Source organism: Pipistrellus hanaki (genome assembly GCF_964339955.1).
Source record: "Pipistrellus hanaki genome assembly, chromosome: 15".
In the NCBI taxonomy this organism is placed as follows: Eukaryota; Metazoa; Chordata; class Mammalia; order Chiroptera; family Vespertilionidae; genus Pipistrellus; species Pipistrellus hanaki.
The window spans coordinates 5,622,453-5,645,509 of record NC_140517.1 but is presented as its reverse complement, the minus strand read 5'-3'; the positions used below and the strand labels follow the sequence as shown (position 1 = coordinate 5,645,509).

Sequence of the window (23,057 nt, the reverse complement as noted above, 5' to 3'; positions counted from 1 at the left end):
GGGTGGGATTACGGTTACAATGAACATCTATTACTTTTGTGATCAGAGATAAAGAACAAGAGTTGTTATTATTAATTTTAAATTCTGGCTTTCTTTGGCTCTGGCAGGAGGAACCTGTAGTTAATGTCAGGGCACCAGCGGGCAAGAAAGACAAGGCATCCGGTTCTATACCCGGATTTTAAACACAGACAGCAACCCCCCTCACCACCCTCCCTCGCCATCAAATCATAGGAACAAAAGGAGACAGTTGGTCAGGGGTCTAGAGGAATTTCGCCCTCCTCCAACCTTGCAATCCCCCTGACCACTGCTGCCTGGAGGGCCAATAGGGGGATTCCCAGATGGTAAATCCAAAATTATGGCCTGCCCTCCCACTGGGAGGGTTCTCCGAGGTTCTTATCGGGAAACCTCTAACTCTCCAGGGACCCATTCCAGGCACGTGACACGCATCCTCTGCTGGGCCTAGGCCGGGGCATCGCTGTTAGAATGTAAAATACCCGCGAGCCCACTCCCACTGGGGGGTTTGTGAGTGTCCTGGCCTGGCTTCCAGAACACGCCGAGGCCCAAACCTTGGCTCTGTCTCTGGTGGAGATTCTTGACCACCAGCCCAGGGCCTGGGCAGCAGCCGGAGACAGAATCTCCTGGAGCTGCACCTCGCCCCCTCCTCCCTTCCCCAAGTCCCCTCTCTGCTCCTCCCGGGCCGTCCCCTGTGGAGCAGGAAGGGGCAGAGTGCCCACCCTGCTAGGATTATCTGCGGAGCCATCAGCCTGCACCCAGCTGGCTTCTGAGCGTCTTTCTTTCTCCTCCTTCCGCACCCGGAGGGGGATCTTGCCCGGACTCGGGAGTAAAATGCCGCCTCTGTTTGGGAGACAAAGAACAGAGTGGCTCCTCCGGTCAGCTGTCTCTCCTTGGCTCCCCCAGGCATCCGTGAAGACAGCCTTCCAGGGCCGGCCTAGGAGTGCTCCCACCCCCAGCCGTGCAGTCACTGGGGCTTAAAGGAATACGTGACCTTAAAAATCCCTGGTACCTTTCCTGCTCTGGAGGATATTAATTTGCCTGGGGGAGGAGGGGGGCAGGGAGGGGGGGCTGCCCCGTCTGGAGAGGCAGCCTGCCCGCCCTCTGTATTCCTATGAGAGCTGGTAAGAGCACGTGTGTGAGACGTGCGAACGTGCATGTGTGTGCACTCACCGGTGCGCGAGAGCTCGCGTGAAAGCGTGTCCTCGGGTTTAAAAGAGTGTGTGTGCTAGGGTGTGAGGGAACGAGTCACAGCATTGAGAGACCACGCGTGCGAACGTGTGGAAGGGCGCCTGTGTACAAGCATAAGGTTTGTGGGAAAGCATGTGGGCCCATGTGCCAAGTGTGTGCCTGTGAAAGTGTACACCTGTACCAGCCACAGCGTGCAAGCGTGTGTGTGAACGTGTGTGCTAGAATGTAAAAAAGGAATATGGACTAGAGTCAGGAGTGCGACGGACAGCAAGGAGGCATGTCCCTGTACATGTGAGTGCCAGCTGGTGCGTGCGCGTTTCTCCGAGGAGCTGAGGGCGTGTGTGTGTGTGTGTGTGTGTGTGTGTGTGTGTGTGTGTGTTAGAGTCCAAGTTTAGGTGCAAAAGCAGGTGTGTACGCACTAGAGGGGGAATGTGTTGGAGCATGGGTGAGGGGCGTGTGCGCTGGTGGGTGCGTGCACGCGGGAAGGTATGAGCATGCGTGTGCAAGCACGCACGTGTGCACCAGCGCGTGCGAGGGAGAGGGGCCGGGGCACCGGGCGGGGGGGGGGGGGCGGCCTGGGCGGAGCTGGGGAGACGCCGGTGTGCGGACCCGCGGGAGGGAGGGCGGGAGGGGGTGCGGCCCGCGCGCGGGTGTGCAGAGCGCGTGCTCAGGGCCGGAGGTTGCCATGGGGACGCGCGGCGGCGGTAATCATTTCCTGCGGAAAGCGTGCGGGAGGGGCGGGGGCGGAGCGGGCGGCTGCGGGCGGAGCTCCCTCCCGGGCGGGCCGGGCGCTGCGGCGGCGGCGAAGCGGGGACTGTGCCTCCCGGGCCGGTGAGTCGGGGCGGGCGGGCTGGGGGCGGGCTGGGCGCTGGGGGGCCCATGCCCGGAGCGCCCACCGGGAGCCGCATCCCGGCCCACTCTGCCCGCGGAGCCGCGTGCCCGACCCGCCGAGACCGAGACCCGGCCGGGAGCCCCAGCCCCGCGCCCCTCCCTCTCCCGCATCTCCCTCCCCCTCTGCCTCCCCCTCCGTGGGGACCCGGTGCAGAGCGGGGCATGGGCGGCAGGGCGCGCCCCTAGAGCAGCCTGGGGACCCCCCCCCCCCTTTTTTTTTCTGTTTCATTGGCCGGCAATGCGGGACCCCACCGGGGACCCGCGTGTCCTCAGCGCCGCCCCCTCCCTTTGCAGGGTCCCCGCCCCCGGGGCTCCCTAGGAGGCTGCAGCTTCTGGCCCTCCCACCGCCCATGACCCCTGGGCAGTTATCTTCCCCCCTCGCTGGGCGGAAGGGTGCGGGGGGGGGGGGGGCGCGGTGCGGGCCGGCCCCGAAGTCAGGAAGGAGGCCTGGGCCTCTGCCTCCTGGGAGGGGGAGACCTGAGTGATTGACAGCAGCAGCCTGGGGGTCCCCGCAGGGCGAGCCAGCCAGCAGCCACCTCCTCCCCCTCCTGTGAGTTAGAGCAGAACTCTGGCCCAGCGGAGGGCCTGTCCTGGGGGAGGTTCCAGAGGAAGCTGTGTCTAAATGCTCAGGAACTGCCCCAAGCCAGCCCCCAACACGTGTGTCTCCGGGGGTGGGTGGCGGCCACCCCTGGGCTGTCACCTCCCCTGGGAGCTCGCCAGGCTGCCGCCCCCTGCCCGGCGGGTTCCCCGTGCCCTTGGCGAAGTAGCCGTCTCCTTGGCCAGCGAGAGGAGAGTCATGTGCAAGGAATGCGGCCTCCTGTGTGTTCAGGGACTGGACGTCAGGGACACAGCGTGCTTGGTTCCGCCAGCCCCATGGGCACGAACGGGGGCAGAGGCTCTGAACTCGGGCGGCCCTGGAAAACCCAGGACAGGATGGGGGACTGCGTGTAGGGGCGGTCCCAGCTCCCGGCCAGCCTCCCTGCCCTGCTGCCCGCTCTCCCAGGGAGACGGAGCCCTCCTCAGTAATAGCCTCTGGGCCACGAGTGTGTCCCTCGGCCATTGCGATGTCCCTGGTCTGCAGGGAGGGAGGGACGGGGGTGGGGTGGGGTGGGGGCTGCAGAGAGGCAGGGCCTGTCCCTGGAGCCAGCCCCTCTGCATTCGTCCATGCCTGGAGGGAGATCTGAAAAAGGAAATGTGTGAGTTCTATGGAAGCACACATGGTACTGTTCCGAACTCGTTATCTATGCGTTGCCTAATCCTTCTCCTGACCCCGTGTGGGTGGCGTGGTCCCCGTTTTCAGATGGAGAGAATGAGGCACAAGGTCACACACCTAGCAGGTGGCAGAGCCCGGTTCTGGACCAGCTTCTGGTCATGGCTACTCCAGCACCACCACCAACCCCCCCCCCCCCCCCCCCCGCACCCCTCCCCAGGAGCCCTGGGGCGGGGGTGCAGCCCCAGCCTGGGGCTAATTTGAGCCCTCCGTACTTTTGACCTTCACGCTGCCCTCTGCTAAATCCAGCCGCTGCTTCCTCTTCAGGATCTGGCCCCCACCCTTCCTCTTTCTCCCAGAGATCTTCCCGGTCGCCTCCCCAACTTCCCTTCCAGAAAGTCTCAGGAATATTGTCCTTTCCGGTCCCCACCCCTCCGACTTGGCCGTGGAGTTGACCTTCAGAGTCCTGTTTGGCATGCCGACTGAGCCCGTCTCTCCCTCCTGGTCCTCCGGGCAGCTGGGCGTCCAGGGTGCTCGTGTGCCCAGCTCCGTGCCACGCAGCCCGGAGGAGCGGGTGTCTGGCGGCTCCCGCTGGTTCTTTCCACGCCTCTCTGGCCCGTGCCCAGCTCCTCGGGAACCGGCCCACGTACCTGGCTTAGCTTCTGCCCGCCCCTTCGGCCCACAGTCCTGCCTCCAGCCCAGGGAGACTGCACCCAGGAGCCTCCTCCTGCGAGTCGTCCGCCTCCGTGAAGGCAGGAGGGACCAGGAGCGGCCGGCCGGAGCCTGGCCTGCTCCCAGGGCTCAGCTTTGCCAGCATCGGTCACCAGGTCTCCGGGCCACCACCTGTCCCTGTGCTCTCAATGTCTCTCAGTGCCTCCACCGTTCCTGCCCCTCTGCCCACCCAGCGTGTTCCAGCGGCTCCTCCCTACCACGTCCTCTGGGTCCAGCCTCTCCTCCCCGCCCTTGCCAAGCTTCTTCCCCCAAGAGAAGGGTGTAGGGGCTTCTTGGAGCGCCTGCCCACTGCGGGTTTGCCCATTTGCTCCAAGGACATTGTCCCTTACAGAGCCCCCAGGGTCTTTGTTCCAGTTTGGCCTCCCTGTGGCAGGTCTCCGGGCAGTAACCATCCTCTCCCTCCCACTTACCCATCAGCTCAGGGCTCTGCAGCTGCCTGGAGCCCCTGCCACCTTCCTTCTCCAGCGTCCCTTCCGCCAGGAGTGAGCTCTGTCCTCCTGGTCGCCTCTGGTCTTGCAGGACCCTGGGTGACTGTGTCCTCCCCTGTGGCTCCGTGTCCAGCCCTGCTCTCTTGCAGGTGTCAGTGCAAACCTTTGCGTTTACTTCAGAGCATTCGATCCAAAAGCCATCGCTGACTCTTTGGTCTGGGTGTAGCTGCAGCGCCGGGCCTGGTGCTGTGGGGCTGCAGAGATGAGCATGCTGCCCAGGCCGGTGTGGCTCAGTGGTTGAGCATTGACCTATGAACGAGGAGGTCACAGTTGGATTCCCGCTCAGAGCACATGTCTGGGTTGCAGGCTCCATCCCTGGTGTGGGGTGTGCAGGAGGCAGCCGATCAGTGATTCTCTCTCATCAGTGATATTTCTGTTTCTCCCTCTCCCTTCCTCTCTGAAATCAACACACACACACACACACACACACACACACACGCGCGCACAATTGAGTGGCCAGATTAGTTATGAACTCTGAACGCATAATAATCTGGCCACTCAGTGTACTTCTCTTGAGTACCTCCTTTATTTGATATCAAAGATACTATATAAATCGTGCACCTGCTCAGTTTTCCCCTTCGCACTGGCTGATAGAAAGCTCAGGGCAAATAGGTGGTTGGTCTCCAGGAAAAGTCGAGAATACTTTTGGTGCCCAGTTGAGATACAAATACACTGAGTTGCCAGATCAGAGATCATCATAATCTCTCTGTGTGTGTGTGTGTGTGTGTGTGTGTGTGTTTAAAAAGACGAGCATGCAGTGAGCTCCCTGCTGAGGAGCCATAGAGAGTCAGAGGTCAGAGGTCACCCTCTCTGCTCACAGCTGATGTCTGAGCGCCTGGCAGCAGGCAGCCAGTGCCGAGACGGACAGGGAAAGTGGTCCTCAGCCCCCGCAGGGCCACCAGGAAGCCCTCGGGTGTCTCTCAGAGCTGACGTGTGGCTTCTTCTGCAAAGGGCTTCCCGTTTGTCTGAGTCTGGGTCTGTCACTCAGTCACCTGAAAGGCCCTCGAGGCAGCTCTGCACACAGTAGGTGCTCAATAAAAAAAGCTTGCTCTGCGCATGCGGAAAGTCTGCTCAGTGCATTTGCTCCGTTTACAAGGGACCGATGGAGCTTCCCATCCAGCCCCGGGCTCCCCCCAGCCCCCATTCTCCCACCGCTCTGGCGTCTCCCACAGTGTTTACCTCCCTCCCCACAGGGAGCTTTGAGGCCCTGTTTCTTCTGATCTAAGAGACGCCCCCCCCACCTTTGCAGGTGCTTGGCACACAGCAGGCACCCCGTAAATAATTATTAAATGAAGAAGGGACGAATCTCTGTAGCATCTCAGCGCCTAGCCAGCCGCCTGCTGTGCTGCAGGCTTGGAGGGAAGGCTCAGGCTTGGAGGGAAGGCTCATTGGAGGGTCTGAGTGAGCTGACTGTAAGAGAATGTGACACCTAAACCCGATTTGTCACCGGCGACCCCCGCAGGGTCCCTTCCGATTAGATTTACAGCGATGCCCCTGACTCACGCTTCCTCCGTGTGGGGCATGCCTGCAAGCTGCCAGGCCCCCGGCGGAGGGGCTGCAGACACCCCCCTCCCCCGCCCATGGGCTCCTTGCCCCACTTCAGAGCCTCCCTATCCTGAATGGGCGGCCAGGACCTGAGGGCCACAGGGGCTGGCACAGACCCTCTAGGTCCGGCGTGGCCCGCGGTGTTCCATCTCGTCTCTCTCTCTCTCTCCCCACAGGCTGCCGGGCGCCCGGGGGAGGCCGCGGATCCCCGCCGGGCCATGGTCCAGTCGCGCCGGACCTGGCACCCGGGAGCCCCGCCCGCGCTGCGCGGCCCCTGGAGAGTGGGCCGGGCCCCGGAGGAGCCGGAGCCGCGGGGGATGGCCCGCCCCGCCCCTGCCAGCCCGGCCGCCCGCCCTTTCGCACACACCGGCCCGGGGAGGCTGAGAACTGGTGAGTCCGCATTTTTAAAATGCCTCTGATTTCTCTTCCTTCCTCCCTCCCTCCCTCCCTCCCTCCAGACACCGGGGATGAGAGCGGGGTTTCTCGCCGGCTCCTGGGCCCCGTTCCGAGCTGTCAGGTAAATTACAGGGTCGGGGCGCCGGGAGCCGGGCGTGGAGGGGGAGCGGCGATCTCGCCCTGGCTGCTGTCTGCGCACAGAGGAGGCGCTGGGGCCGCACAGACGCGGAGTTAAACTTTAACGCGGGCCCCGGGAGCCCGGCCAGGTCAGCCGGTCCTTGGCGGAGGCTGGGGTCCCCCTGTGGTTCCTGCCACCGGCGGCGGCTGCTGGTAAACAAGGTAGGCGAGGTGGCTGCCCGGTGGCCGCCCCGTCCCTGCGCGCTTGGGACACCTGATCCCTCCCGGGCTGGCCCGCGGCGGGTGGACCGAGGCTGCCCTGGAGCGGGGCCGGCAGGGTTTGGGCGGGCACCCACCCAGGTGCCTCTGGGAGGGACCCCGATAGCAGGTGGGCAGCGAAGGAGCCCCCGGATCTGGGTTCCCCCCCACAGGCCGTCCCCCCTGGGGAGCTGTCAGCACCAGCTCTCCTTTCTGGGTCACGTCCCCTGGTGCCGCCAGCAGCCAGCAGTGAGTGGCAGCTCTGATTATGGGTCGGGGCTGGATTGTCCGGCTCGTCCGGGGTGAGGAGCTGCCCTGGACCCTTTCCCCAGTCCGGCCCGGGCAGGTCTCCCTCGAAGTGTCAGCGGGGAGAGGCGTCGTCCTCGGGGAAGGTGGCCTCGGGCGTGTGTGCGGTGGTCTCTCGTTCTTGACCGACAGGGGCAGGGGTTCAGTTTAGGGCCCCGTGAGCTGGCCGTGTCCCCCACTGCTGTCAAGTCCAAGCCCATCCATGGAAGGAAGGGGAAACTGAGGCACAGAGAGGGCACATGGCAGACTCCTCTCGGGCTCTCGCTCTCGCCCGCCACATTGGGGCCGACACGGCTCTCTGCACGGGAGAGGGAGGCGGGGTGACCCTGGGGGCCAGTGGGAAACCTTGGGCTTTGGGGTCAGGCAGCCCCAGGTGTCTGGCAGGGACCTAAGGTGGTCTCCACCCCACACGATTGTCATGAGGATTGCAAGTGGAATAGGAAGTAGCATTGCTTTTCTGCTAAAAAAAAAAAAAAAAAAAAAGCAAGAAGAAAAAAAACCACACCAAAACAACCACCAAAATTTGTGCCCTTAAAAACTGGGAGAAAGAAAAAAAAGAAAGAAAAAAAAAAAAAAGAAAAGAAAGAAAGAAAGAAAGAAAGACAACACCCCAAACCAAAAACAAAGTCTAAAAAATAAAATAAAAGCCCTGGCCCGGTGGCGTGGAGTGGTGTCCCGTAAACCAGAAGGTCGCAGGTTCGATTCCCGGTCAGGACACATACTATCGATAGTACTTAGGCTGTGGGTTGAATCCCTGGTCAGGGAGCATATGGGAGGCAATTCATAGATGTTTTTCTCTGTCATAGGTGGGGGGGGGGGAGAGGAAATAAAAATCACCTACAGGCACACTGTGGAAACATGGAGGGTCCAGTTCCAGGCTACAACAAAGGGAGAATGGCAATAAAGTGAGTCACAGACTTTAGGCCAGTGGCAGGTCTTGCCTTCAGTTTGTAAAAATCACAGTCTCTGTGGCAGGCAGTAAAGCAGAGTGAGGGAAGAAAATGCCCTGTGAGCTTGTCACTGAGCGTTTTGTATGGTTCCTCCAGTCCTGTGTGTGTGTGTGTGTAGGTCTGTCAGATGAGCATTATGAGTATTCTATACACGCTTTTATCCACTTTAAAAATCTGAGACAAAGCTCACATGAAATCCTGTGTGAAATGCTAAGCCCAGTGCCTGCGACTGGGTAGGGTCTCAGCCAGCGTGGTACCCCTCAGCCCCCACCTTTCTGGGGACCTGGCACTGTGTGAGCACTTTATTTTTAATTTTAATTTTGTGTGTGAGAGCACCTTATGTGTGTCACTCATTTTGTCCTCAACACAGGGCTGTGAATTTGATTATTTTTAAAAGTGTTTTTTAAGTTTGATTCTCTCTCTCTCTCTCTCTCTCTCTCTTTTTTTACATTCCATAGTATTTTATTATTTTTAAAAAAATATATTTTATTGATTTTTTTACAGAGAGAAAGGGAGAGGGATGGAGAGTTAGAAACATAGATGAGATAGAAACATCCATCAGCTGCCTCCTGCACACCCCCCACTGGGGATGTGCCTGAAACCAAGGTACATGCCCTTGACCGGATTCGAACCTGGGACCCTTCAGTCTGAAGGCCGAGGCGAGGCTCTATCCACTGAGCCAAACCGGGCAGGGCTATTTTATTTTACTTTTTTCCATTTTTTAAATTAAGGTGTTATATGTGTGCATATCTTACCATTGCTGCCCCCTCACCCCACTCCCATACATGCCCCCACCCCCCAGTGTTAAGTCTGATTCTTTATCGCCATTTCATTGACAAGGAGACTGAGGACCAAGGAGGGCATTACAGTCTGGAGAGCACTGGCTGGCACTGAGGAGATCATCCCAGCCAGGCTGGCAGTTCTGCCATTTGCCCTGTGAGGCCAGCCCCTCCACCCCTCCAGTCCCACAGGCCGTGGTGGGACGGATGGGTGTCGCTGCCACAGTCAGCTCTCTCCCCCGTCAGTCCATCCGGGGAGGGAGGCGGTGTCAGAGGCCCGAGGAATGTGCTTTCCTGGCCCCGAACATGCTTTCGGAGGGAAGGCCGCAGGGACCAGGCCACCCAGCGTGGGGCTGGCACTAATGAAGGCAGGGGAAATGGCCACCTAGTGGCAGCCGGGGTAACAGCCGGGCCCTGTGCTGATGCGCACAGCCAGGCTGGCATCGCTTCCTCTGCTGCTCCCTGCAGCCGGTGCCCCCAGCAGTGCCAGCTCCCAAGCCACCTGAGAGAGGAGGAGGAGGGGGGAGGAGGGAGCAGAGCCCCGCAGGGTCCTGGGCGCCCTCCTGTAGAGACTCCTGGAGCAGCTTCTGGGAAGACAGGAGCACAGCCCCTGCCCGGTGCCGGGCGTCCCTCCGTGCAGGGCAGGCGTGTGGCAGTGTGTGTGGCTGGGTGGGCTGCAGTGTGTGCAAGCCGAGCTGCACTCAGTGTTCGACAAGCCAGCTGTCAGAGTCTCACCATCTTTTCTGTCCTGGGACAGGGCGAGGGAAGGACACCCCGGCCGGCGGCGGCGGCGGCGATGAGGACCCCGGAGCCCGCAGCGGGGCCCGCCCAGCCCTAGCCCAGTGCCGGGCCCTCAGCGTGGACCGTGCCGGCCCCGGGAGCCCCCGCCGGCTCTACCTGAGCGTGCAGGTAAGTGGGGGGCTTCCGAGCCGCGAGGGGGCCGGCCGGGGGGGTGCGTCTGGCCTCTGAGCTGTAGTGCTGGGTCCTTACAGGCTTCTGGGGTGGGGGACTCCGAGGGAGGGCCGGCGACCTGCCTCGTGCCTCTGCCAAGCTCCCCTCGGCACATGCGCCCGTGAGCCTGCGTAGACGCGGCAGTTTGCTTTGCCGGGTTATGTCGGGGGAACTATTAGGGGATGACAGAAGCTCTCCAGCTGAGGTGTGAACGTGGGAAGCGCGGGGCCTTCTCTGAGAAGCTGTTCGGAAGACGGGCCGGTTGGAGGGCAGCTGTCTATTCCCGCTCCGCCGTGAGTCTGGGGGCAGTTCTTGTATTTCCTCTTCATCGAAAGCCACCATCCAAAAGCTGGGCAGCGGGGCTTTGCCAAAACGTGGGTCCTTTTCTCTTGCACTTACCACCAAACAACTCTCAAAAGGCAGACTTTGCATCTATACGTGTATTCAGTTGCAAAAAAAAAACAAAAAACAAAACAAAACAAAAAACCCAGAATGACAGCGGTAAGAATAGCTACTGTTTACGGAATGCCAGCTCTGTGCCAGGCGCGGTGCCGGGCACGATGTATCTCACAGCCGTCCCCGTGAACAGTCTCAAGACAGCCTCTGTCTCGCCGAAGTTTTGTGGGGGGAGTCAGAGAGGCTCAGAGAGGTTAAGCGTGTTGCTGCTGGCCGCACAGCACGTGGGGACCTGACCCCCACTCCATAGGACTCGCTGTATCCCGTGACGCGAAGAGTCTGCACGGGGCAGAGAGATGCGATACCGAGGCTCGGAGTGCCTCCCCTGGTGCTGTATCTCCGAGGCACCCGCTGGTCAGCGCTCAGGGTTTATCCTTCTCACGCACCCACTGAGCCATACTCATACCTGTCCTGATTATTTATGTCCGCATCCCGACCTGTGGCTGGCTCTTTCCTTCCACAGCCAGCCTTGGTGACTTCTTCCCGAGCATCGGTATTTAGAGAAAGACCACCTTCTTTTATTTATTATTTATTTTATTTTATTGATTTTTTACAGAGAGGAAGAGAGAGGGATAGAGAGTTAGAAACATCGATGAGAGAGAAACATCCATCAGCTGCCTCCTGCACACCCCCCACTGGGGATGTGCCTGCAACCAAGGCACATGCCCTTGACCGGAATCGAACCTGTTTCGGCGAGACCTCCTCCTTTTAAACTGCCGCAGAATATTCCACTTCTGGCCGAAACCGGTTTGGCTCAGTGGATAGAGCGTCGGCCTGCAGACTGAAAGGTCCCAGGTTCGATTCCGGTCAAGGGCATGTACCTTGGTTGCAGGCACATCCCCTGTGGGGGGTGGGCAGGAGGCAGCTGGTCGATGTTTCTCTCTCATTGACGACTCTAGTTCTCTATCTCTCTCCCTTCCTCTCTGTGGAAAATCAATAAAATTAAAAAAAAGAAGAAAAGAATATTCCACTTCTGGGCTCGCCGTGGACTTCCTGACGGACCCCTGTATTATCTGCGATCGTGGGGAGCTCCGTATATACCTACACAACCACACAGTTCGAGTAGCTTTAGGACGGCGCAGGCTTGCGCCTTCGCAATGCGTCTGCTTGTTACCGCCTGTTTAGCGAGCGCTTGCTCCGTGCCACGGGCTGTGTGAGGTGCTGACACTCGGCAAGGAAGAGGCAGACACCACAGTCTCGTGGAGGAGCTGGGGAGGAGTCGGATGATTGCAGACGTGGGCATGCCGACGGGCGAGGGCCGCCGCTGCGGAGGCAGCGGATGAGGGACCAGCCTTTACCTGGGCGTGTGGGCAAGCCACGCCCATCCCACCAAAGACCATGCTCGAGAGCCCCCCCCCCCCCAGGGGCATGTGCGAGCGGAGGGCAGGATGGGGAGGGGAGGTCCGCCTGCCCTCTGAGCGCGCCTGCCCTCCTGCAGACAGAAGTCCTGGTCCCAGGCGCTGTCTGGCCCCGATTTTCTTTTCTTCTTCAAAATAAGACTTGCTTCTGTGTGTGTGTGTGTGTGTTTAAATCCTCACCTGAGGATATGCTTTTATGGAGTTTTTGAGAGAGAGGAAGGAGGGGGGAGAAATAGAGAGAGAAACATCGATGGGTTGCCTTCCATATGTGCTCCGATCAGGGATCTACCCCACACCCTTTTGATATGTTCCAACCAACGGAGCCCCCTGGCCAAGGCCGGTCCCAAGGCTTTTTTTTTAAAAAAAAATTATATATTCATTATTCAAAGTATTACCTGTGTCCTCCCCTTTCCCCCGATTGACCCCTTCTAGCCTGCCCTGCCCTGAGCCCAGGCCTTCTCCACCCTATTGTCTATGTCCAAGGGTTATGCATTTATGCATACACATTCTCAGTTGATTTCTTCCCCCCCACCTCCCCCCCCCCCCGCCTTTCTCTCTGAGATTCCGTCCTCTGTTCCATGCTTCTGTGTCCATTTTGTTCATCAGTCTATTTTGTTCATTAGACTCCACATGTGAGATCATGTGATGCTTGTCTTTCTCTGACTGGCTGATTTTGCTTACCTCATACTCTCCAGATCCCTCCATGCTGTCTCAAAGGGTAAGCTGCTGCTTTTTATTGCTGTGTAGTATTCTACAGTGTAAATGTACCACAGCTTTTTTATCCACTCGTCTACCGATGGGCACCTGGGCTGTTTCCAGATCTTAGCTATTGCAGATGGTGCTGCTGTGAACATGGGGGTGCCTGTATCCTTTCTGCCTGGTGTTTCTGGTTTCTTGGGATAAATTCCCAGACGTGGGATCCCTGGGGCCAATGGGAGTTCCACATTTAATTTTTTTTCTTGAGGAAACGCTGTTTTCCATAATGGCTGCGCCGGCCTGCGTTCCCACCGGCCGTGGACTGGGGCTCCCTTGTCTCCACGTCCTCGCCAGCTCCTGCCTTCGTTGACTGGGTGATGGGAGCCAGATCTGACAGGCGAGAGGGGGCACCTCACTGTCACCTGGATTTGCGTCTCTCCGGTGATCAGGGACTCTGAGGAGCCCCAGGCCTCCATCCACACGGGGCCCGGAGCTCGCTGTCACTTCCGAGACAGCGTGGTTTTCCGTGGCCCTTCTTGCGTGGCTCATCCGAAAACACAACCACAGGGTCCTGACATCGGTCAGGATAAAGCGGGCCGGGCCTGGCCGGGGCGAGGACAGTTAAAGACGCCGGAGAAGCCGTTTCTCCCCCTGAGCCGGGCCGCTGGTGGTTAACTCAGGAGGTGGTCAGAGCCGGCTGCGCTGAGCTGGGCGGTGGCTCCGTTCTTGAGCTTTGATTACAGGGTGTCTGTCTGTCGGGTGGTGCTTGCCGCCCATCTGCCGGGGTCAGCAGATCCGCCGAGGAGCTCTGCGGAGCTCCAGCCAGCAGCCCGTGTCCGTGACCGCGTCCGTCCGTCTGTTTCTCTGTCCATCCGTCGTCCGGGCCCCGCCGAGTCTGTCGTGGTGACGGGGCTTCTCGGGGTCGGGGAGGTGGGGCCGAAGCAGGGAGCCGGGCTCAGGGAGGTGACAGCAGGTCGAGCCGCCCTCCCGGCCAGCCTCCCTCGCAGCTGGATGAACCCCCTCGAAATCCGCCCCCTCCCGGGGGGCCGGCTGCCCTTCCTGTGGTCTGGCCGGCGGGCCAGAAATAGTGCAGCCTCTGCTCTGGGCGGCAGCTGGAAACTTCCTCTGACAAGCCTGCTCGTGCTGGTGGGGCCGTGGGTGGCGGGGCGGGGACAGCACAGAGTTGGCAGCTTCTTCCTGAGTCTGAGGGCCGGGCTGTCCGTCCGCCCTCCCTGCTCCAGCCCAGCGTGGTGGGGTCGTGGGGTCGAGAGGGAGGGAGCGGGTGGCCAACTGACAGCCTGCTGCTGTCGCTTCTCGCCTCTCCTCGGTTCCCTCTCCGGGCTCTTTGGGGGTCAAAGCAAATCATCGGGAGACACAGAAACACAGACATTACCCTGGCACGGAGGTCTCGCCCTGTGCCAGAGCCCGGAGCAGCTGCCGAAGCCACCGCCGTCCCTTCCTATGCCGGCTCCTCGCGGAGGGCGGGCAGGGGGATCTTTTCGGTATAAAGAGCGGGGAGCCCGAAGCTTCGGGGAGGAAAGGAGCTGGCCCAGAGCCACGCGGCTCCCAAGCGGCAGGGAGCGTTTTATTTTTTATTTTTTATTTATTTATTTATTTATTTAAATATATTTTATTGATTTTTTTACAGAGAGGAAGGGAGAGAGAGAGCTAGAAGCGTCGATGAGAGAGAAACATCGACCAGCTGCCTCTTGCACACCCCCTACTGGGGATGTGCCCGCAACCAAGGTACATGCCCTTGACCGGAATCGAACCTGGGACCTTTCAGTCCGCAGACCGACGCTCTATCCACTGAGCCACACCGGCTTCAGCAGCAGGGAGCCATTTTAAAACCAGAGCTCTGGTCTCTCTGGGACACGGCGGGCTCAGAGACACACAGGACATGCCTCGGACGGCTCTTCCCAGGTAACCTCTGTTGATGTTAAAAAAAAACAAAGCGTGCGGTAGCCCGAGCCGGTCTGGCTCAGTGGATAGAGCGCCGGCCCAGAGGACGGAGGTGGTCTCGGGTTTGATTCCCCGTCCAGGGCACGTACCTCGGTGGCAGGCTCGATCCCAGGCCCCGGTCAGGGTGCCTGTAGGAGGCAACCAACCCACCCATGTGTCTCTCTCACATCCCTCCCTCTGAACATCACTGGGGAAATACCCTCAGGTGAGGATTCACACACACACACACACACACACACACAGCCACTGCAGGTGTGTACAAGGCTGAACACACGAGTGTCCACGGGTTCAGAATGAGATGGAAAGCCTCCCTACATTCTGTCTCTCTTGTTATTCTCAAAAAAGTTTGAATGACGCACTTTTCTCCTCTCTCACCGACCTCCCGGCAGAGAGAACCCCTCTGTATTTCCCGGATGTTTTTTATCGGGGCGTGTCTGATTTCCACGGTCCTCAAAGCGGGTGCTCTTACCCCGGACGGCTTTCTGGGCGAGCCGCGGTGATTGATTTTGGGGAAGGGGGTGGGGGGAGTGCGAGGAGGGGGCTTCTTTCCCTCCCCTCCTCCCCCCTGCCCACCGGGCAGCTCCTTCTTGCCTTCGACTGGGAGATGGTGCCAGGGTCCCTAGATGTCTGGCCAGGGCCTTCCCCTGCCCGCCTGGACCCGCGGGCGCCCTCCTTGGGAGCCGTCGGCTGGTGCCAGCTGGAGGGGGGGCATTGGGCATCCTGGGGGCAGTGGCCTCAGACTGCCAAGTGCCTGAGTGGAGCCAGCTGCTGCGTGGGTGACTCAGGCCCCATGGGGCCGAGAGGACGGTACCTGAGGTTTTCTGAGTGCCCAGCGGAGAGGGCCGGCTGCCAAGGGGGCTGCGGGCAGGGGGACACACCGCCCCTGTGTTGTCGCAGGATCCGGGCACCTTGTCTTCCAGACCCCAGGCCTGTCTGTCCCCGTCGACCGGCACAGCGAGGGGGGGACCCGCGGGCCCGGGTCCTGCCAGCCCCGAGAGCGCCCTGCTCTCAGGGTCACAGGCGCCCCACTCCGCCCCGCGGCCCCCTTCACGTGAGGATTCTGGTTGTGTCTTGGCAGCAGGCCCAGCAGGACAAGGGGTGCAAGCACAGGAGTCAGGGGCCGAGAGAAGAGAAGCCGCTGAAGAGGCAGGCGCCGGCCCCCGGGCGGGACCGGGAGGCCCAGGACGCGGGCGGCGGCGGCGGCACCATGAATGTAGAGAAAGCAGGTAACGGAGGACGTCTGCCGGCCGGCCGGAGCGGCCCCGGCGAAAGCTGGCTGGAGGGCGGCTCGGAACCGTCCCCATACACGCTGTCCTCCTCGCCAGAGGCGGCCCGGCCCGTCCACATCCTGGTCGCCTGGATGCGGAACTCCCCCCCGACCTGCCCAGCCCTCCCCTGAGCCTCCTCCCCGCGCCCGGGAGATAAGAGGCGTTGGCGGGCGTGGGCCGGGGTTGGGTTTCCCCGCTTTTCTCTCTTCCCGGCGCCTGTCTAAGCAGGGCGGCCGTCTCGGCTCAGAGATGCTGCCCACGGCCCTCAGAGAGGCCTGGCCGCCTTCCCCTGCAGCTCGGGGTCCCGGAGACCCTGGGTCAGGGCCCCCCTCTGCTGCCTGAGGCCGGGAAGCAGGAGCTGGCAGGACTAACTCCCGGGAGATGCTAGGCTCACCCGCCAGGCGCCCGCCCACGGAGGAGGGACGGGCGGTGGAAAGAACGGCCGGTCTTCCCCTGGCTGTCCTTGCCCGGCACCAGGGTGATTTGCGCCTGAACTTGCCTCGCGGTGGAAGCACCTAATCCGTCCTCTGAGTCAATGCCAGAGCCGCGCTCGCCCGTCTGCCTGGGCGGGCACTCCGGCGTTCGGCGGCAGGTGTGGGGTCTGGCCGAGGTCTGGGCAGACGGGCCTCCACCGTCCAGCCAATCGGGGGGGGGGGGGGCCTGGGGAGGGCTCTCGTAGTGGGCTGAGAAGGGAGGGGCCCGTTCCAGTCACCAGGGAGGCCTGACTTTTGTCAGTGGGGCCTGCGTGTCCCTGAGCCCGGGTGTCTGAGGGGCAGCACCCGGGCATGGCAGGGCCTGAACACAGACATGCCAAGCGGTGTGCCCTGCCTCCGTGTAAGGGCTGCTCGGTAGCTTGTCCCCAGGTGTCCTCTGATCGCCCACTGTCCCTGAGCTTCGTCAAGGGCCTTTCTGCCCCAGCAGGCACTGCCCGGCCCCTCCCAGCTCCCCAGGCACATGGCACAGGGGGCACCCCAGCAGGCGTGGGCTCTGGGGGTGTCCCAATGAACAGTGTCCTGGACAAGAAAGCTCTTCCACACGCTGTGGGCACCACCCACTCACACCCGGGCATCCCTCCCGGTGTCCGGACGCCTGTCCCAAGGGTGTGAGCGGGTGGTGCCCACTGTCTTGGGGTAAGGCCCATTGTCCCCATTTTATTTTTATGTTTAAATTTTTTTCAAAAAATATATTTTAGTGATTTTTACAGAGAGGAAGGGAGAGGGATAGTTAGAAACATCCATCAGCTGCCTCCTGCACGCCCCCTACTGGGGATGTGCCCGCAACCAAGGTACATGCCCCTGACCGGAATCGAACCCGGGACCCTTCAGTCTGCAGACCGACGCTCTACCCACTGAGCCAAACCGGTTAGGGCTATTTTTAAATGTTTTTATTGATTTCAGAAAGGAAGGGTGAGGGAGAGGGAGAGAAGCATCCATGATGAGAGAGAATCACGGATCGGCTGCTTCCTGCACGCCCCCTACTGGGGCTCGAGCCTGCAACTCGGGCGTGTGTCCTGATCGGGAATGGAACCGTGATCTCCTGGTTCATAGGCTGACGCTCAACCACGGAGCCACACCAACTGGGCCGATGTCCCCATTTCACAAAGGAAGACCCTGAGGGACCTCTCCCCCCGGAGCCCCCGCCCCCGTCCCACCCCATGGCAGCCGGCAGAGGGCCGAGGGCCACGCCAGGCCCGTGGCAGCCCGTGTGCAGGCCTGGAGGCGTCCCTCTGACCTCACTCTCTCCAGAGCCGAGAGCAGGAGCCGGGCCCGCCGTCTATGACAGGCAGGCGGGGTCATGTGCGGGCCATATGGCCGGGCCGCTGGCCAGCCAGGGCCTCTCCGGCTCCAGCTCTTGTCCCAAGGGGCTGTGGGGGAGGGAAAAGCCAGCCCCCGTGTGCTTTGCCTCATGAGAGTGGGAGCAGGGACGTCTCACTCTCAACCCCCCCCCCACCTCCCCTCCCCCAGAAGGCGGGAGCGCACTGAGCCGATCTGCCTGGCCAGGACCTGCTCCCTCCACACTCCCTGCTCCAGCCCGGGCTTGTCTGTGGTCGGGAGCACCCTTGCCGCTCGGGGGTCAGAGCTGCCAGCCTCGGGGGTCAGAGCCGCCAGCGGCCGGGCCGGGGGACTTCAGGAGCAGGTGGCTGCTGCATTCACAGGGCTGCGGCTCCGGGGACCTCCTGTGGGAGAGCCCAGGAGCCCGGGGCTCCGAGGCCAAGCGGAGGCTCGGGGCCCCTGGGTGCTGCTTCTCTCTCTCCTCTCGGCCGCTTTATTCTTGGCATCTTCCTTCTGGCTCCGGGGCTGTGGCCAGGGCCCGGTTTTCGCCCCCTCCCTCCTCCCGAGCTCCTCCGTCCGCGGTGCCCTCTGAGCAAGCTCACGGGCTCCTGTCTGTGTCTCCGTCCCGACACTCATCTGTCTGCCTGTCTCTCTCCCGAGGGCTCCTGGGGGCAGGACTGTGGGGGGCTGTGGCTGGAGGACGACTCGGGAGTCCTCCCCGCCTACTGACAAGTCCTCCCACCCGTGCGGTCCTGGCAGTCAGTCCCACCCAGGGCAGGTGGCGGCCGGTCTGTGTTCCTGTCCACGTGCCGTGTCTGTCTGTCTGTCTCTGCGTCCTGGCCTGTCTGTCCCTGGCACACGCACACCTTTCCCTTTCCTCTCTCTTTCTTACTCTGGAGAGGGTTTGGGGTTCAAGGACAGCATGCTCCCCTGAGAGTCGTGTTTTACGGGGAGGTAGCCCGACTCCTTCCCAGCTGCCACCAGAGAACCTGTGCCCTTTCTCAGCCGCGATGACCTGCAGGCGGGCTGTGGAGAAGGCGTCACCCGTCAGGCCTAGCACCCGTGCTTTGGAGGGAGTATTCGGTGAAAGCTGCTTTCCTGAGTCCCCATCCAGGCACTTCCGCCCCCCGGAAGCTGCCCCAGAGTCCCCCGGCTGTCCCCACGCTGCTGCCCAGGTCGCTCCCGGCCCCATCCCCTCCTCCAGCACCCCCTGCCGTCCCCGATGGTGCGATGGTGCGGTCGCCCTGCCGGGACGGCCCTCTCCCCGGCCAGGGTGGACCTCTGCCGCCCGGCTGATCGGCCGCTACTTTGCTCATAGGTGGGCGGCTCTTTGGCAGCGGCAGGTGCTTGAGCCTGGCGGGGCCGCCAGGCGCGGACCCCGTGGTGCATAGGATGGTGGAGGCCATGGCCCGGCTGCAGGAGGACAAGGCCCGGCTGCAGGAGGAGCTGGCGGCCCTGCGGGAGAGGCTGGCCCCCCGGGACGGTGACCAGCAAGCCGCCTCCGCCCAGCTGCAGAACCAGGTACCCGGGGAGGAGGGGACGGGCAGAGGCCCCTGCCCGCCGCGGGGCAGGTCGGAGGGCATCGCCCTGGCCACCTGGAGCCCTCCCGGCCGCCGGCCTGATGGACAGCTGGCCGCTCCTCTCCGGGCTCGGGAGCACACGAGCGGGCGAGGTGGCGAGAGTCAGAGGCCTGGTCCTCCCGGTGCCCGTTCCTCATGGTCCCAGGGCCCGGACCTGCCTCCCCAGAGGGACGGGCAGGCGTGAGAGCGGCAGGAAGGTGCAGGGATGCTTCCCGCCCCGAGTCCTCCACCCCGTGTGCTCGGCAGCCTGAGTGGACAGAGGTCATTGCCGAGGTCACCCCCTGGCACACCAGCCGGAAAGGGAGGCTGGTGTGGGTGCAGGTGGAGGAGCGGGCTCTCACACCGCTGGAGGCCAGGGAGAGCCAGGGTTTAGGCTGTGAGCGGCGTTTTCTCCGTTCGAAGGCCAGGGGGACGCTCGGGGTCTCAGAGCTGCCCGCCCGGCGGGGCCGGTCACCACCCCCCCTCTGGGTGCCTGGCTGTTTCCCTTCTTCCCCGTACGTGGGCGCCCGGGCCCCTCTCCTGGGGCTCCACTCCGCCCTCCCACTGTCCTGTCTGTGTCTCGTGCCTGTGTCTGTCCCTCCCCACTTCCCCACGGCCCCCACAGTCCGCTGTAGCGTCTATAATAACGGGATCCGCCTCATCGTGGCTTAAAGCTCCCCTGCGTTGGGGCCGGTGCTGGGCCCCGTAGCGCCCACATCTGGCCCACAGCCCCCGAGCACGCTCAGCAGCCCCTCCCTCCCTCCTCTCCCCCCCAGTGTGGACAGCCCAGGCTCTCCACTTCTCAAACGCGCCTTTTGTTTTTAAAGAGCTTTACTGCGATAGAACCACCTACCGTAAAACCCGCCCCTTCGGAGGTGTGCAGCTCCCGGTCTGGGGTGTGTGAGGGCGGCGAGGTAACCACCACCTCCCTCTAATTGCAGAACCTTTGCGTCACCCCCAAAAGATGTATTAAGTCACTCCCCCGCCCCCCCAGCTCCTGGCAGCCGCCCGTCTGCTTTCTGTTTTATGGATTCGCCTGTTTTGGGAACATTTCATGTAAATGAAGTCATCATCATCGTCAGTGGCCTTTTGTAACTTTCAACAAGTTGGATTTTGTTTATTTTTTTATATATATTTTTTTCCCCTTAATTAGCAAAATCTCCTTACTTCCTGGCGGGGAAGTTGAAGGGGAAGCATCGCAGCCTTTTGGGTTCTCCCAGCCCCAGCCCTGCAGACACTCTGGGCCCCACCCCCGGCTCCCCACCACCCTCCCGGCCCCCACCCCTCTGGGCCCTTTGGAGAAATGCGAGTTCTGAGTGGTGCCTGGTCTTTGCTCACGTTGGTTTATCCTCGGGCATTCTTTCTTCTTAAAAAAATATTTTTAAATTGATTTCAGAGAGGAAGGGAGAGGGAGAGAGAGAAAGAGAGAGACACATCAATGATGAGAGAGAATCAAGGGTCGGCTGTTTCCTGCATGCCCCACACTGGGGATCGAGCCCGCAACCCAGGCTTATGCCCTGACCGGGAATCAGACAGTGAGTGACCTCCTGGTTCATAAGTTGACATCCAACCACTGAGCCACACCGGCCGGGCTGTCCTCAGACACCCTGTCAGCTCTTTTCTGCTAATCTCTCCGTGGCTGCGCCTCAAGCTCCGGTCCCTGAGCCTCTCTCTGGAGCAGTGGTTCTCCACCTTCCTGATGCCGCGGCCCTTTAATACAGCTCCTCAAGCTGTGGTGACCCCCAGCCATAAAACTGTTTCCCGTTGCTCCTTCATACCTGTAATTTGGCTGCTGCTATGAATCGTAACGTAAATGTCTGTGTTTTCCGATGGCCTTAGGTGACCCTGCTAGCGGTTCTCCACCTGTGGGTCGGGGGTCACCGCCACGCGAGGAACTGATTCAAGGGTCGAGGCATTAGAAAGGTTGAGAACTCACTGCTCTAGAGGGTCCAATACCCTGTGGTGCTGTGGCCAACCCTGTGGGCCCGGAGCCAGGTTCGAATCCCGATGTCTGCCCTCCTCATGAGCTGTGTGACCTTGGTCTAGTTCACTGTCACGCTGCTCCTCAGTTTCCCCGTCTGCACAGCGGACACGACGCCGGGGCCCGATGAGATGGCCCAGGTCTGTGGGCGCTCCCACCCCCCTTCCCAGGGAAGAGTTGGGCTTTGGATCCGGGGGCGGGATTCGGGTCCGGGCTCTGCCAGGCGCTGGCCGTGCAGCCACAGGAAGTCACAGGCTGAGAGCGTGGCTTCGAGGCTGCTGGGCAGGTCGGGAGTGAGCGTGGACGGGAAAAGGGATGGCGAGCTGTACAGCGCTGTGCCCTGGGAGGGTCCCTCCTGCGCGCTCCCGTCTCCTGCCGGCCTCGCTGTGGTCTGACCCGCGGTGACCTTCCTGGCCTCCTCCACACTGACCCTCGGGGTCCCTCCACCTCGGCGTCGCCGTGGTGCCTGGCTCCCAGCCTCGCCGTGTGAGCGCGGCTCTTCCTGAACAGCAGGCGGTGTTAAGGGTGGTTGAGTGAGGGCGCTGCCCTGGCTGGCGTGGTTCAGTGGTTAGAGCATCGGACCTCGCACCGAAGGGTCTCGGGTTCGATTCCCGGTCAAGGGCATGGACCCGGGTTGCAGGCTTGTTCCCCAGCCCCAGTTGGAGGGCGTGCGGGAGGCAACCCGTCAATGTCTCTTCTCTCTCACGTCAATGTTTCTCTCTCCCTCCCTATCTCCTTTCCACTCTCTCTCTCTTAAAAAAAAAAAAAAAAAAAAATCAATGAAAGAACTATCCTCAGGTGAGGATTAACAAAACAAAAACATCGGGTGAGGGCTGTGGGGGTCAACCTGGTGGCGGGGGCTGAGTTACAGTCCTAGGTTTGCCCCTTGGTGGGCAGGTGACCTCGAGCAAGATGCTTAACCAAGGCTTGATCTCTTGGAACCTCAGTGTTCCTCCCTGTGAAATGGGCACAATAGGGGTCCCTGCCTCAGGCTTGGGGGGTTCAGAGCTGCTGTTATGAAGACAGCCCTCCCCGCCGGTGAGGCCGACCCAGCGAATGGGGCTCCTGAGGCTGCAGGAGACCTTCCAGGCCTCCCCCGGGGAGTGTCGGATGGAGACTTTTGTGGGAGCACTCTGGCCGAAGGTCCCCTTCTGAGTCCCCGAGCACCTGGCTGACCCAGGCCACAGAGGCCACAGGGCTTGGTCTGGCCACCACGGGGGGCCGTGGCTACAGAGGATGGCCCTCCCTGGTGATGTCCTGGTGGCTTCAAGCTCCCCCTCCTCTTGGGGGCATCCCTGGAGCCGGGGCCCAGCAGACAGAGGAGGAGGAAACCCAGGGGCGTGGGCGAAGCCGAGCCTGTCCACGGTTGAACGGAGGGTAGGGTGGTGTCTGTATTGGAACCTGGCCCCTCTGGCCTGGGGGTCCACGCTTCCCACTGCCCCCCAGCGGAGGCAGGGCCGGCCGGACCCCTCCCAGAGTCACGGGGCCCGGAGCCGGGTCTCCTGGGAGAGACAGCGTGTTGGGGACAGCGTGGGGCACTCTCTGGGGCTGCCCCTCTGGCCTCTGGGCTGTCTTCCTGAGGCCCAGCGGCTCCCAGGCCCTCTCCCTTCCCCAGCTGAGGGACGCCCCTCCTGGCCCCTGGGGGCCTGCCTTCCCTGAGGAGGCGGCTGAGGCCGGCCGGCGAGGCAGGAGGCGGGCAGCGGGCAGCAGGCTGTCGGCGTTGCTGGGAGGCAGCTGGGAAAACACATCTGCGCAGGGCGGCCCCGGAGATGTAACTGTCAGGCCCCGGCTCTCTGCACCAGGCCCGTGACTCAGTTTCTCTGGCTGACACCTGTGCGGTCCATGGCCAGCCTGGTCCCTTCCCCCACCCTGGGGGTGACACCAGCGGGCCTGGAGCCCCACAGCCGCCCGTCGGGAGCCTGCCTCGTCCCGCCGCTCTGCATTGGGGTGCGCTGGCTGCCGGGCGGGTGCTTGAGGTGGTGATGGGGACCTGCTGTGTGCTGGACGCCTGCTGGGCCTGGGGCTGGGGATAGAGAAGGCCCCTCCCCCTTCATACCGACGACGGAGAGCCATGGTGGGCGCACACAGAGGGTGCCTCTGGGGTGGGGGGGCTCCCTCCCGGGCAGTCAGTCCCTTCTCTCTGGTGAGGTTCACCCCCAGCCCCACACTCTGCCCTCAT

The 23,057-nt window shown here is 61.7% G+C and overlaps 1 protein-coding gene across 5 annotated transcripts in view; it reads left to right on the top strand.

Moving 5' to 3' along the window:
• Positions 1-1,922: 1,922 nt before the first annotated feature.
• Positions 1,923-23,057, top strand: part of KIFC3 (kinesin family member C3) — a 35,283-nt gene continuing 14,148 nt past the window's right edge. For 2 of the 5 annotated variants that reach the window (XM_084861219.1, XM_084861221.1), the window contains exons 1-5: positions 1,923-2,034; positions 6,246-6,459; positions 9,633-9,784; positions 15,377-15,524; positions 18,657-18,859. In XM_084861219.1, coding sequence (XP_084717345.1) covers positions 6,288-6,459; positions 9,633-9,784; positions 15,377-15,524; positions 18,657-18,859 — 675 coding nt within the window. In that variant the 5' untranslated portion in view covers positions 1,923-2,034; positions 6,246-6,287. Of the gene's footprint in view, positions 2,035-6,245; positions 6,460-9,632; positions 9,785-15,376; positions 15,525-18,656; positions 18,860-23,057 lie in introns of those variants that run through there. The other 3 variants (XM_084861220.1, XM_084861222.1, XM_084861223.1) reach the window with 3 other exon arrangements.